Source organism: Mus pahari, chromosome 1, assembly GCF_900095145.1.
Source record: "Mus pahari chromosome 1, PAHARI_EIJ_v1.1, whole genome shotgun sequence".
Taxonomy (NCBI): domain Eukaryota; kingdom Metazoa; phylum Chordata; class Mammalia; order Rodentia; family Muridae; genus Mus; species Mus pahari.
Window position 1 is genome coordinate 17,054,036 of NC_034590.1, and position 14,867 is coordinate 17,068,902.

At 56.3% G+C, this 14,867-nt stretch overlaps 1 protein-coding gene across 5 annotated transcripts in view; it reads left to right on the forward strand.

Annotated features, from left to right (window-relative positions):
• The window catches only part of Shank1 (SH3 and multiple ankyrin repeat domains 1), a 49,747-nt gene extending 35,263 nt beyond the window's left edge, over positions 1 to 14,484 (forward strand). For 3 of the 5 annotated variants that reach the window (XM_021188477.2, XM_029534821.1, XM_029534822.1), the window contains 3 exons: positions 6,107 to 6,203; positions 6,692 to 9,779; positions 11,721 to 14,484. In XM_021188477.2, coding sequence (XP_021044136.1) covers positions 6,107 to 6,203; positions 6,692 to 9,779; positions 11,721 to 12,438 — 3,903 coding nt within the window. In that variant the 3' untranslated portion in view covers positions 12,439 to 14,484. Of the gene's footprint in view, positions 1 to 6,106; positions 6,204 to 6,691; positions 9,780 to 9,882; positions 10,326 to 11,249; positions 11,331 to 11,720 lie in introns of those variants that run through there. The other 2 variants (XM_029534827.1, XM_029534826.1) reach the window with 2 other exon arrangements.
• Positions 14,485 to 14,867: the final 383 nt, after the last annotated feature.

The following is a 14,867-nucleotide window of genomic DNA, read 5'->3' on the forward strand; positions in this document are numbered from 1 at the left end:
TGGTTTTTTTTGAGACAGGGTTTCTCTGTGTAGCTCTGGCTGTTCTGGAACTCACTCTGTAGACCAGGCTAGCCTTGAACTCAGATCCTCCTGCCTCTGCCTCCAGAGTGCTGGGATTATTGATGTGTGCCACCACGCCCGGCTCCCCTTCCATTCTTGACATCTCTGCTTCCCATGTTAAGTCTCATCCCCTCTTCCCTTCCCACCTTAGGGATCTCGCATAAGACAAAAGGATGCTGCAGAGATGTGGTGTGAAGGTCCACAACCCCCATCTCAGACCCTGGGGAGCTGAGCTAGGAGAGGGGCTATAAGCTTGAGATCAGCCTAGGCTACGTAAGGAAACCTTGTCTCTGCCCAAAATGTAATGTTGTCATAGTTACAGACCCCCAGCATGGTCCTAGATGCTCAACAAACGCTAGATGCTATCAACACATTGATGCTCAGACCAGAGACACAGCTCAGTGGTCTCGAGCATGCACTGCTCTTACAGAAGATTGGATTTCAGTTCCCAGAATCCGAATTGGGCTGCTGACAACTGCCTAGAACTGTAGCTGCAGAGTCTGCTTCCCTCTTCTGCCCTCTTAGGGCACAGCACAGTCCACATGCACAGTCCCATACACAGACACACAGACACACACATAATTTTTCTTAAAATACAGTTGAAAGTGATTTAAAAAGACACCTAAGGCTGACCTCTGACCTACACACACACACACACACACACACACACACACACACACAGTGAACAATAGCCTGTGCCATTTCCGCCTGCCCTTTCCTTTACCTTTTTCAGGTAAAGATCTGATCTATATCAAGTATTCAGCATATTTCCGGTACTGTGTCCCACACAGATTAGCTCATAGAGTGTGGGGATTAGAGTCTGTCTTTGGAAGCTTGCCGTGAGGTATGAAGCAGGGGTTAGCTCATTTACAGGTACGGAAATGAAACTCAGGAAAGGCCGAAGCCCAGCCCGTGCCCGTGCCCAGCTGGCTCTGTCTGCCCCGTGAGTTTGATCCTTGGACACCAACACATCCACGTCAGAACTGTGTGTGCTCTTCTGTCTCCCAGCTGTCACCTCTGGAGGTGACCCACTGCCTGGCATCCCCCTTAGCCTCTGCCCTCTGGTGGCCAAGGGGCATTGACTCGGAGGGTCAAACGTTGGCTTCTGGGGATTGATGTGGACGTCCTCGGAACTGTCTGTGAGATAGTTAGCAATGAGAACGAAGGCTGCATCTCAGCCTTCTCTCACAGATCCAGTGCGGAGCACTGCTTATAAAGACAAGCTGTGATACGGACAAGAGCCAGCCACACGAAGACACCCAGAATATAGGGTCTCATGCATCTTACCACCGTGGCATTGCCCCCAGCTCCTTCACTGGGGGATTCTAGGCGGGGGCTCTACTCCCGCCCCTCACTGGGGAGATGCTCAGCAGTTCTCAACATGTGGGTCATAACCCTTCTCACAGGTGTCCCATATCCACTCCCCTGCATATCAGATATTTACATGACAATTCATAATGGTAGCAAAATTATAGCTATAGAATAGCAACAAAAATAATTGTATAGGTGGGAGGAGGGGGGTCACAACACATGAGGAATGGCATCAGGAAGACTGGGAACCACTGGCCTAGACAGATGCTGTATCAATCAGTCATACTTCCCTTCCTGGGGGATTCGAGGCATTGACTCTTTACTAAGCCACAGAGAGAGAGAGAGAGAGACAGAGACAGAGACAGAGACAGAGACAGAGAGACAGAGACAGAGAGAGACAGAGAGACAGAGAGACAGAGACAGAGACACACAGAGCTCCTCATTGAAGGATTCTAGGCAGGCTCTACCCCTGAGCCACACACCCCAGCCCCTCACCTGGTGGATGTTAAGTAAGTGGTGTAAGGGCTACATGCCCAACATTCAAAATAATGTTTAAGTGACTTTTGAAGTCAGAAGTGGTGGCCCACACCTATAATCTAAGCACTCCAGGGACTGAAGCAGGAGGATTTCCATGAGTTTTAAGGACCAACCTAGACTGAACCTGTCTCAGAAAACCAAAAGATAAAACAGATTTGTTGCTACAGCAATATCAGTGCCTTTTGGCCAGCACATTACACAGGGAGACTGAGCTGTGGCACCTATGTGCTCTAGCTGCAGAGTCCACAGCAGCCTAGGGATTATCTGTAGGAATGAGCCACTGAGATGGGGTCAGGAAATCTCCATGAATTCTGTGGGTGATGCAGCCACCAACTTCACTGAGAGCTGATGCTGACAACTTCAGTGGAGAAAGGGCAGAGTTCCCCACTGCATGATGTGGGGACAGAGGTGTCATTTATTCCCTCAGGACTACACACTCCACCCTGGAGTTCCCAATCTAGAGGCCACTTCTCTGGCTGGTGGAGTGCCCTGCAGGCCCTAGCCCTCTCTGCCCATCCTTGGTTTCTCTAGATGTCTACATTGTTGGTTATCTGCGGTGCCATCCTGACCCACAAGTATGGAGTATTCCTGTATTTATTTAAGATGAAAGAAAGAAAAAGAGGAGGCGGAAAAAGGAGGGAAAGAGAAAGAAAGGGCTGAAGAATGGAGGAAGGAGAGGAGGGAGGCAGGAAGAGAGAGAAAGAATCTAGGACAAAGAAGAGAGAGAGGAGGGCAGGGATGGGAATGGCAAGGGCACTTAGGCCTTGCAGCAGGCTATGTGTTCAAATCCTAGTTTCTCTCCCTACCTAGTTCTGAGCTGTGCTACCTCATCCCCAGCGTGCTTCCTACTCTATATAATTGGTTTGGAGCTGGCAGCACTCAGGAGGGTCGAATGAGGTCAGCTCCAGTCCAACAGGGCTCTCAACAAACTGGCAGTCCTCTTCTGTGCACGACTGTGCCAGCGCCCTCTGATCTCAGCCCAGCACTGTCCTCAGAGTCTGACGGCATGGTCCCCACGCTGTCCTCCGACAGCCTCAGCTCTCATCCGACCCATCTCTTACACGTGTGTGCGAGTGTGGTGTGGTGTGTGTGTTTGTGTGTTTGTGTGTGTGTGTGTGTGAGCGACTGTCTGTGCACATGTGTGCATGTGCCTGTGGGAAGCAGGGGCAGTCTTTGGTATTCATCCTTGGGCGTCAGCCAACTTGTGTGTTGAACTCTCTCAAAATCAGAGACATACAGTGTGTGTGTGTGTGTGTGTGTGTGCATGCATGTGACATGCGTGTAGTGTGTAGTGTGTGATGTGTGTGTGTGTGCATGTGACATGCGTGTAGTGTGTAGTGTGTGATGTGTGTGTGTGTGTGTGTAATGTATGGTGTGTGCCAGATGTGGTTGTGACGTATGCGGTGTGCACCATGTACGGCTGTGGTGCATGCAATGTGGCGCATTCCGAAGCCCGACCAAGACAGGTATTTCCCTCCCTCTACCACTGTCTGGTCCCCATAAGACAGAGTCTCACTGAAGCACAGTTCAGTTTTGTCTAAATTAGCTGTGTGTCAGGCGCTAGGGACCCACCTCTTCCCCTCACCACACAGGCACCCAATGCTAATAACACAGGCATGGGCAACCAGGCTTGGGTTTTTCTGTAGGTTCTGAGGATTTGAACTCAGGACCTCATACTTGGAGAACTTACCCACCCAGCCCCTCACCCAGTCAGAGTGTTTTCCCTTCGTCTGCAAACAGTGTCCTCCCCTCAGGCAGGGCTCCCCTCAAAACCTGTTCTCCCTAGGAGCTTTTCCTGACATCCTCATTACCTCACCCTTCCTCATTCAGTTCCAGGCTCTGACACAACTTCTTTCACACTAATCTTTCTGCTGTAATGCTAGCCTACTTTTTACTACTTCCATTCTCCTGCCGACCTGGTCCCTCCCCCATCAACAAGTTCCTCCCCATCACATGGTGAGGACCCTATCACCATGGCCTCTCCTCCATCACCACAGCCCCTCTCCATCTCCCTGGCCCCTCCTCCATCACCATGGCCCCTCCTCCATCACCACAGCCCCTCCTCCATCTCCCTGGCCTCTCCTCCATCACCACAGGCCCTCCCCCATCTCCCTGGTCCCTCCTCCATCACCATGGCCCCTCCTCCATCACCACAGCCCCTCCTCCATCTCCCTGGCCCCTCCTCCATCACCACGGCCCCTCCTCCATCACCATGGCCCCTCCCCTATCACTATGGCCCCTCCTCCATCTCCTTGGCCTCTCTTCTATCACCATGGCCCCTCTCCCATCTCCCTGGCCCCTCCTCCATCACCATGGCCCCTCCCCTATCACCATGGCCTCTCCTCCATCACCAAGCCCCTCCCCCATCTCCCTGGCCTCTCTTCTATCACCATGGCCCCTCTCCCATCTCCCTGGCCCCTCCTCCATCACCAAGCCCCTCCCCCATCTCCCTGGCCTCTCTTCTATCACCATGTCCCCTCCCCCACCAGCTGTGAGGAGCCCGTTCCCAGACTCTCACACTCTGCTGCTCTATGGGATAACAGGCACTTAAACTGTCCCTGGATTACCTGGGATCTGTGAAAAGCACCCTCCACAGTGTCTCTGTCTTTCTAGGGCTGGACTTTTTTGGTTTTCTTGCATGTTTTGTTGTTTTTCTGAGACAGTCTTATGCAATAGCTGACACTGCCTTGAATTCACTTGTAGACCAGACTGGTCTGGAATTCATGGTAATCCTCCTGCCTCAGCTTCTCCAGATAACAGGTGTTAAGTCACTGCACTGGACTCCATGTTCTGTTCTCTAATATACTTATAGCCTGCCTTTTGTACAGCCAGGACATCCATGCCTTGTGGAGCAGTCCTTGTCAGTGGAATGAATGAGACAAACACAGGAATAGACAGTTCTAAACCAGGTAGGCCAGTGCAGCGACAGGGCTCTTAAGATCCAGGAAAGCCTTGAATTCCTCCGACTACCACTGCCCTCTAGAATATCCCACACTTCTTGTCCTGCATGGAGTTACTGTCACTCTGGGTTCAAACACAACCAGTGTGATGGATGGATGGATGGATGGATGGATGGATGGATGGATGGATGGATGGATGGGTGGATGGATGGGTGGATGGATGGATGGGTAGATGGATGGGTGGATGGGTGGATGGATGGATGGATGGATGGGTGGATAGAATGACAGAAAGAAGGAATGGTAGGTGAAAGAAGATGATGAATAGAATGATGGACAGATGGAATAACAGATGGATGGCCAGATGGACGAAATGATAGATGGAAGATACATGGACGGAATGATGGATGGATAGAATGATGAATGGACGCAATGACGGATGGTGGAACAATGGGTGGAAGGGTGGATGTGTGCAGTGATGGATGTGTGGAATGATGGACACAGGAGCAGACAGACAGATGGAACAATAAACAGGTACAAATGATGAATTGATGGAACAATGGATTGGTGACCAGACAGAAAATTCTTTTTTTTCTTGAATGAGTTGAAACTGGGGCTGGAAAGATGGTTCCATTGCTAAGCAGGTTTGCTGTGTCACCGTAAGAATGGGAATTTGGGTTCTAGGCCCGGATAGCTCTGCAGCCCACCCACTCCCCCCACATATGCAACTCTAGCTCTTGTACCTTTTTCCAGCCTCTGTGAGCAGGGACATGTGCACACCAGCACACACACACACACACACACACACACACACACACACACACACACACATTTTAAGTCTGACGTGGGCTGCAGCTGCTGGGAATCAGAACTGGGTCCTCATGCCTGTATATGTGGCAAAGCGTATTACTGACCGAGCAATCGCTCCAGCCCTGATTTCTTTTTGAAAGATTCCGCCAAGTCTGGAAAAGAGACCAGAAAGGAGTGAAGGAGAGAGGAAGCAACAGAAAGCCAGAGGGGTGGCTGCCACCACAGGCCAGAAGAGTGTCAATGGGACCTGGGTACAGGCCACGCCTGCAGGTGGTACCTGCTTTAGAGGGACGCTCTGCTGCCTGCTTTTCTTTTCTTTCTCCTGACTGCCTCCCCAGAGAATTCTCCCAGGACTTGCTTTCTAGCTTCTGCGTGCCTGTCTCTGCCTTGAAAGAGCTCAGAGGAGACATTAACTCTCTTTCGCGTGTGGAGAACTCTGACTGACCCCTCTTCGCTCTCTTTTCTCTCTCCCTCTAACTGCTGCCCCAAAGTCGAGCTTTGATCCTCACCACCGCTCCCAGCCAAGTTATGACCGACCTTCTTTCCTGCCTCCCGGACCTGGCCTTATGCTCCGGCAGAAATCTATCGGTATGTCCCCCAGAAAGGAACGTGGCCCAGGGGCAGGAGAGGACTGTCTAGGTTTGGAAATGTGCTGTAGCACCACATACGACCCTGGTTAGAGGAGGTCGGGTTTGGATGAATTCCAACTTTGCTTCTCACCTGCGGGACCGGGTGGGTGGTCTCTCAGCTTCCTGACCTTCATCTAGAAAACCGGGGTCTTTGGTGTCCAGAGGAAGGATTGTTGGTAGCATGTGGGTAGTAAGTGGAGGCAGATACTTGTTGAGAGAGAAGCTAGCTACTTCCTGGGCGTCTCTGTGTAAAATAATAGCCTTTTTTTCCTTCTCAAGCATGCTTTAAACTCACTCCAAGTCACCATTATCATGGACTCAGGCCTTTGACTAATTAGGAAATGGCTCCCCCTCCTGGCCAGAGGATGAAATTCCACTGAATTTCTCTTGCGCCTAAGGAGCTGGGCCAGTCCCTAATTCCTCCATCGGTCTTGCCTATCTCAACAGGGGCTGCGGAAGACGACAGACCCTACCTAGCACCCCCAGCCATGAAATTCAGTCGTAGCCTGTCAGTCCCCGGTTCAGAGGACATACCCCCACCACCCACTACATCCCCACCAGAGCCACCCTATAGCACACCTCCGGCCCCCTCCTCTTCTGGCCGCCTCACTCCCTCGCCTCGGGGAGGGCCCTTTAACCCTGGTTCCGGGGGTCCCCTTCCTGCCTCCTCCCCTTCATCTTTCGATGGGCCATCTCCTCCTGACCCCCGTAGTGGGGGCCGAGAGAAGAGCCTATATCACAGTGGCGCCCTACCCCCTGCCCACCACCACCCACCTCATCACCACCACCATCATGCCCCACCTCCCCAGCCCCACCATCACCATGCGCATCCTCCTCACCCACCGGAGATGGAGACAGGAGGCTCCCCCGATGATCCCCCACCTCGATTGGCCCTGGGACCCCAGCCCAGCCTTCGAGGCTGGCGAGGTGGAGGACCCAGCCCGACCTCGGGGGCCCCATCACCTTCCCACCACAGTAGCAGCGGAGGCAGCAGCGGTCCTGCTCAGGCTCCCGCCCTGCGCTACTTCCAGCTGCCCCCGAGGGCGGCCAGTGCGGCTATGTACGTACCAGCCCGCTCCGGCCGCGGTCGCAAGGGCCCGCTGGTCAAGCAGACCAAAGTGGAAGGCGAGCCCCAAAAGGGTAGCCTCCCTCCCGCGTCCTCTCCAACATCCCCGGCGTTGCCTCGGTCCGAACCACCTCCACCCGGGCCGTCGGAGAAAAATTCCATCCCTATCCCTACCATCATCATCAAAGCCCCATCTACCAGCAGCAGCGGCCGCAGTAGCCAGGGAAGCAGCACAGAGGCTGAGCCCCCCACCCAGCCCGACGGCGCGGGCGGCGGCGGATCCTCGCCTAGCCCTGCACCTGCCACGTCCCCTGTGCCGCCATCCCCGTCGCCCGTGCCCACCCCTGCGTCACCCAGCGGCCCGGCCACCCTGGATTTCACTAGCCAGTTTGGAGCAGCCCTAGTGGGCGCGGCGCGGAGGGAGGGAGGCTGGCAGAACGAAGCCCGGCGGCGGTCCACGCTATTCCTGTCCACCGACGCAGGAGATGAGGATGGAGGCGACAGCGGGCTGGGCCCGGGGGCGCCCCCGGGTCCCCGGCTGCGCCATTCCAAATCCATTGATGAAGGCATGTTCTCTGCCGAGCCGTACCTCCGGCTGGAGTCGGGGGGCAGCAGCGGGGGCTACGGGGCCTACGCAGCCGGCAGCCGAGCCTACGGGGGCAGCGGGAGCAGCAGCGCCTTCACCAGCTTCCTCCCCCCGCGGCCCCTGGTGCATCCGCTGACCGGCAAAGCCTTGGATCCCGCCTCTCCGCTGGGGCTGGCCTTGGCCGCCCGGGAGCGGGCCTTGAAGGAGTCCTCGGAGGGTGGGGTCACCCCTCAGCCGCCCCCGAGACCTCCATCACCACGCTACGACGCCCCACCACCCACCCTTCACCACCACTCGCCCCATTCACCCCATTCGCCACATGCGCGTCACGAGCCAGTGTTGCGCCTCTGGGGGGACCCCGCGCGCCGGGAGCTGGGGTACCGGGCAGGCCTAGGGAGTCAGGAGAAGGCCCTTACCGCTAGTCCACCTGCAGCTCGCCGCTCCCTACTGCACCGTCTTCCCCCGACGGCTCCCGGGGTCGGGCCGCTCCTGCTGCAACTGGGGCCGGAGCCTCCAACTCCCCATCCTGGGGTGAGCAAGGCCTGGCGCACAGCAGCCCCCGAGGAGCCAGAGCGGCTGCCTCTGCATGTGCGATTCCTTGAGAATTGCCAGGCCCGGCCTCCTCCAGCTGGCACGAGAGGGTCCTCCACTGAAGATGGGCCTGGGGTCCCGCCTCCCAGCCCTCGCAGAGTCTTGCCACCCTCTCCCACCTCCCCGCGAGGCAACGAGGAGAACGGCCTTCCGCTTCTGGTCCTGCCACCGCCAGCCCCTTCGGTGGATGTGGACGATGGCGAGTTCTTGTTTGCGGAGCCGCTGCCTCCACCCCTGGAGTTTTCCAATAGCTTCGAAAAGCCAGAGTCGCCTCTCACACCCGGGCCTCCCCACCCGCTGCCTGACCCTCCCTCCCCTGCTACCCCTCTACCCGCAGCCCCACCTCCGGCTGTGGCCGCAGCCCCTCCCACCTTGGACTCCACAGCATCCAGCCTGACCTCTTACGACAGCGAAGTGGCCACGCTGACCCAGGGGGCTCCCGCGGCTCCTGGGGACCCTCCTGCTCCAGGCCCGCCGGCCCCGGCAGCTCCAGCCCCTCCAGCACCGCAGCCAGGCCCTGACCCTCCGCCTGGCACAGATTCTGGAATTGAGGAGGTGGACAGTCGGAGCAGCAGCGATCACCCGCTGGAGACCATCAGCAGCGCATCCACACTCAGCAGCTTGTCCGCCGAAGGAGGAGGCAACACAGGGGGCGTGGCTGGGGGCGGGGCCGGGGTGGCGAGCGGGACGGAGCTCCTGGACACCTACGTTGCCTACCTGGATGGCCAGGCCTTCGGGGGCAGTGGGACTCCTGGCCCACCATATCCCCCTCAGCTCATGACTCCTTCTAAGCTCCGGGGCAGGGCGCTTGGGACTAGTGGAAATTTGAGACCTGGTCCCAGTGGGGGACTTCGAGATCCTGTCACCCCCACCAGCCCCACCGTCTCTGTGACCGGAGCTGGAACAGATGGGCTACTGGCCTTGAGTGCTTGCTCTGGACCCTCAACGGCAGGTGTGGCAGGGGGTCCCGTGGCGGTTGAGCCAGAAGTCCCGCCTGTACCTTTGCCCACTGCCTCATCCCTGCCTCGGAAGCTACTACCATGGGAGGAGGGTCCAGGACCACCACCACCACCCCTGCCAGGGCCCCTGTCCCAGCCTCAGGCCTCTGCCTTGGCCACGGTCAAAGCCAGCATCATCAGCGAACTCAGCTCCAAGCTCCAGCAGTTTGGTGGGGCCTCTACCGCGGGAGGAGCTCTGCCTTGGGCTCGGGGAGGCAGCGGGGGCAGCACAGACAGCCACCACGGAGGAGCCAGTTACATCCCAGAGAGGACCTCCTCCCTGCAGCGGCAGAGGTGAGCAGAGGCCTGTGGCTGGTGGGTGGCTATGGCAAGTGCTGGAGCCCAAGGTCCCCATAGAGCCTCGGAGTTACAGAAAACAAACTGGGCTGTCTTGCAGGAATCGGACCTCTAAGAAGCACACTTTCAGCTCCATGGTCACCATAACCCATGGCCCAAGATGAATGGCTACATGTGTTTATTTTGTTTTTGATGGTCCTGGAGATCAAACCTAGGACTTCAGGCATGCTACACAAGTGCTCAACTACTGAGCCACTGCCACAAACCCCCGAGTGGGGAAGGCTAGTCAGAGGCCCTACCACAGCACCACACCCCAGCCCCTTACTGGGAAGTTGTAGGCTGGGGTTCAACCACTGAGCAGTATAATGTTTTGAGTCAGGGCCTAACTAAGTTGCTTTGACTGGCCTTGAGCCTTTGTAGCCCAAGTTGGGTTTAGACTTCTAATTTTCCTGCCTCAACTTCCCCAGTAACTGGGACAACAGACCTATACCACCAAGTCTAGCTGCAAAATATTAACAACAGCAACCAAATTGGAGTAACTGAAGTGTGCCATGTTTTACTGCAGCAGGTAGATGACACGCCCCCTCCCTCCTTAGGAGGAGGGCACAGGGGGCCTAGAAAGGGATTGGGCAGTTGCTCCCAACAGGATAGAGGGGGGCAGAGCAACTGTGGACCCACTAGATGGGAAGATATGGGTCTATATGCCGAAGTTCCCCCAAACACTTAGTTGTTCTCTCTGTGAAGCCATGAGCCATGCTAACAATGGCAAGCCTGGGCGGGGCCTGGGGAGGCAGTGAGGGGAGTTTGAAATCCTTCCTCTACATCTGCAGAGCGCACTGTAATTCTGTTCCCTGTGGATTTAGCAGGCCTTGGAGATGATAGGAAACAACTCACTCGTGTTATCCATGGGTGGGTGGAAGGGCACCACTGCACTTAATCACCATAGGCACAGATTAGCTGTCGAACACAGTGGTATGCCTTTATCCAGTGTCCATCTTGCTCCTAGTTTAGTGAGGTCCAGCTGTTATACCCCCAGCCCCTTGCTGGGGGGGCTGGGGGATCCCAAGCCATTGAGCTATACCTCAAGCTAGACAGTAGGCACAATAATTACAGATACCCCCACAAAACAACACAAGAACTGGCTGGTTACAGTTATCTTGGATGAGGTCACCTGGCTGTATAAGGGACCAGTGAGCCACCCAGTGGGAAGTTCAAAGGCCCTGTGACGGTGGCCACGCTGAAGGGAGCTCAAGGGATGAGGGGAACCTTTTTCTCCCCTTGTTTCTTCTCTCTTTCATCTCCCTCTCTTCACCTTTCTCTCTCTCTCTGTTCTCTGTCCCCATCCCCTTCCATCTCTCTCCCCCTTGAATGCCCACCCTCTATTTGTTGTTGTTTTGTTTGTTTGTTTCTGTCTCCCTGTCTTCCACTCTGCTATAACTGACCATAAAAAAAAAAAAAAAAAAAAAGGCAGTATAGAATAGTGGTTAAGAGCTCAGACTTTGGTGACTTCTAACTGGGCTCTGCCACTCCCTGGCTGTGTGTCCTTAGGCAAGTTTCTTAAGCTCTCTGTGCTCTTTCCACCGGGGCTGTTGTGGGGATTAAATTGAGATGTGATTCAGAAAGCCTTGAGAACAGTGCCTGACACACATGAGCAGCAGCAAGTGGTGGCGGGTGTTATTGCTATCACTTAATGGTTCTTTTTCTTCCATCTCTCTTGGCTATCACCCTCTCCCTGTCCTTCTTCTCACCCTTCACTTCTGCCCTGACACTCATCTGACCCTCCCTTACCACCCCATCTTCTCCATCTCTCTGCCCCCACCCTTGTGTCTCTCCCTCTGAATCATGACTTCTGCCTTTTTCACCCCGGCCCTCAACACTTCCTCCCAAACCCTCCCCCTCCCCCTGTCACCCCACCCCACGCCCCTTGTCACATTCCAGGCTCTCCGAAGACTCCCAGACCTCTCTCCTCTCCAAACCCAGCAGCAGCATCTTTCAGAACTGGCCTAAACCCCCTCTGCCACCACTCCCCACCGGATCTGGGGTCTCCTCTTCAACAGCTGCAGCCCCAGGAGCTACATCCCCTTCAGCCTCATCTGCCTCAGCTTCCACCAGACACCTGCAGGGTGTGGAATTTGAGATGCGACCTCCGCTGCTCCGCCGGGCACCCAGCCCCTCGCTGCTGCCTGCCTCGGATCACAAGGTCAGCCCAGCGCCCAGGCCCTCTTCTTTGCCCATCCTGCCTTCAGGACCCCTCTACCCGGGCCTCTTCGACATCCGTAGCTCTCCGACCGGAGGGGCAGGAGGCTCGGCTGACCCCTTCGCTCCCGTCTTTGTGCCACCACACCCCGGGATATCTGGGGGTCTTGGAGGAGCCTTGTCTGGGGCCTCTCGCTCCCTATCACCCACCCGCCTGCTCTCGCTGCCCCCGGACAAGCCGTTCGGCGCCAAGCCTCTAGGGTTCTGGACCAAGTTTGACGTCGCTGATTGGCTGGAGTGGCTGGGCTTGTCAGAGCACCGAGCCCAGTTCCTGGACCACGAGATTGATGGCTCCCATCTGCCCGCCTTGACCAAGGAGGACTATGTGGACCTGGGCGTGACCAGGGTGGGCCACCGTATGAACATTGACCGGGCTCTCAAATTTTTCCTGGAGAGGTGATGGCTGGCCTGGACGGACCAGCCCGTCCATAGGACCCTTGAGCCCGCTGACCTCTTGACCTCTGACCCCTCTGACCATCATTCTCTCCCCTCTCCCCTCAGGGGGCCAGGGACTCTGCTAAAACTGTGCCCGGCCCCATCACCCCAGGCCTGACTGAGGTCCCCAGGTGGACCGGATGCAGGCCAGACAATGGCACCTCGAAAGAGGTGGGCAGCTGACACAAGACTGCAAGTGGAGTAGAGGGGGGTATTAGTCAAAAATGACAAAGGGGTACTGAAGAAGGAGGGAAAGGCCGACAGGGGGTGGGGGGACAGACAGAGCCATAGAGGGTCAGCCCAGAGCCTGACCTGATGGGGTCCTGGGAAGGTGTGCCCTCCGATTCCATCATTCGCGCCCCTCAAATAACCCTTTTCACTTCTCCAGGCCCCTCAGCCTTCCCCCTCTCCGTGGCACACTCAGCTGCCCAGCCCCTCGGCCTCTTGCACGCCTGTTCCCCTTCCTGGCTGCAGTTTTTGCACAAGCTTGCCCCCTGGCTGTCTTGCACACCTCTGGCCTGCTGAGGCCCTCTCCGCTCCCCAACACGCTGCATTCTTTTTTTTTAATTATTATTTTTATTTTTTCTTCAAGCGCCACCGCCTTCGCTAGCTTGCTCTCTGCATACTTGCTTCTGGGGGAGGGGGTTACTGCACCCTTTATTTCTCTAGCCACCCTGGACCCATGCTGCAGACACACATGGGACTTTCCTTCCCTCTCCTGCTCCCAAACCCAGGCTTACTCCTGTAGCCCCTGGCCACCCCTTGCTCTCTGCTCTTTCTGTGCACACTCTGAACACAGTCACCTCTGCTCTCACATCCAGGGCCACTTTCCTGTCCTGCCACCCCTAAGCGCTGACTCTCATGGTGGCACTCCTGTGCCCCGCCTTCTCTATTTCCTCTGCCACTTAGCACACCCCTCACTGAACTCTTTCCAAATGTTTAACCCCTCCCCCCCATCCTTCTCCTTCGCATTTCTGTTCACTTCTGTTCTGTTCTGTTTCCTGAGAAAGGGTTTCTCTGTGGAACCCTGGCTGTCCTGGAACTCAGAGATTGCCTCTGCCTCCCATATGCTGGGATTAAAGGCGTGCGCCACCACGCCCGGCTACTTCTGTTCACCGTTTTCCTTGCTTTCTTGTGTGCCCTTGCGCACTTCCTCTTGTGCACCAGCCCTCACCAGCCCACTCTCCGCCCCCACCCCCAGCCTTTTTCTTCTTCTTTCTTCTTTAATGGTGCTCAGGTATGGGATGTGCTTGCTGCGCTGTTCTCGTCTTTCTAGAGGACTTTCCTCAGTTGCCCTGCAGAGCCTGGCTTCTTTTTGGTTTGCATATTCGCCTCTCTCTGCACACCCTTAGCCAGTCCTCCCTTCTCATTTCCTGCACCCACCCTCGGTCTTCGCTCACCTCCTCCTGCTTTTCCTAGGGAGAGGAGACCCTGCGCATGCACGCTGGCTCCCAGCTCACTAGGCTGTCACCCAGTCCTGTCATTCTTAGACCATTCGTCTGTCTGTCCATTTTGCACGAAGATTCCCCCCTCCTCCCCCAACCCTTTCTTCTCTCCTAGATTACACCCCCATCCTTACAGCATGGCTCCTCCCTCCCCGCACGTTTCCCCTCCCTGCTTCTGGGGCTTGGGAATTTAAAGCCACCTCTCCTCCCCTAGGTAGCCCCTTCCCCTGCTGTGGATAAAAGGGGGGAAGGCATCGCCCTCAGGTTCCCCCCTATGTTCAGCTGCCAAAGAAGGGAGCTCCCCTCCTTCCCCCCACCCCATTCCCTATAGCTGCCCCCAGGCGCCCCTGGGGCGCTCTGTCCACGAGGGGAGGGCCAGCCCCCTCCCCTCACCACGTCAGGGAAATGCAGGGAACCTTGTGGGAGGGTCACGGGAGGGGGGAGGGGTGGCGAGGACTGGAGAGGTGGTGGCGCTGGGCCCCTACCCGCCCCCTCCCCCTGGTCGGATGCCCCCCGTCCGCAGGGGGCCTGAGCGGCGCCTGTCTATCAAGGGCTTGTTAATTCCGGATGGGTGCCGCGGGGTTGGGGAGGGCGTAGGGGGTGGGGGTGGGGGTGAAGGAGCGGGGAGAGGGAAGGGGTAGGGACTGGATGGGGGAGCGGGGTGGAGAGGAGAGACCAAGCAAAAAGAGAAACAATAGCAAAAGAAAAATATACAAAGCAAAATAAAAATTAAAAAAAAAAAACCTAGAACACACAAATCCAAAAGGGGGGAAAACCTGAAATAAAAGCCCTAGAACTGTCTTCCAAGGGGGCGGGAGGGGACTTGAAAGGAGTTGAGCTCGTCCTGCAAGATCGCAGGGATGGGTAGTGACCAGGATGGCGTTTCTGGCCTAGTGGATGACAGTGGAGGTTCGCCCCGCCCCCCACGCCCAACACGACTTTGCCGAGA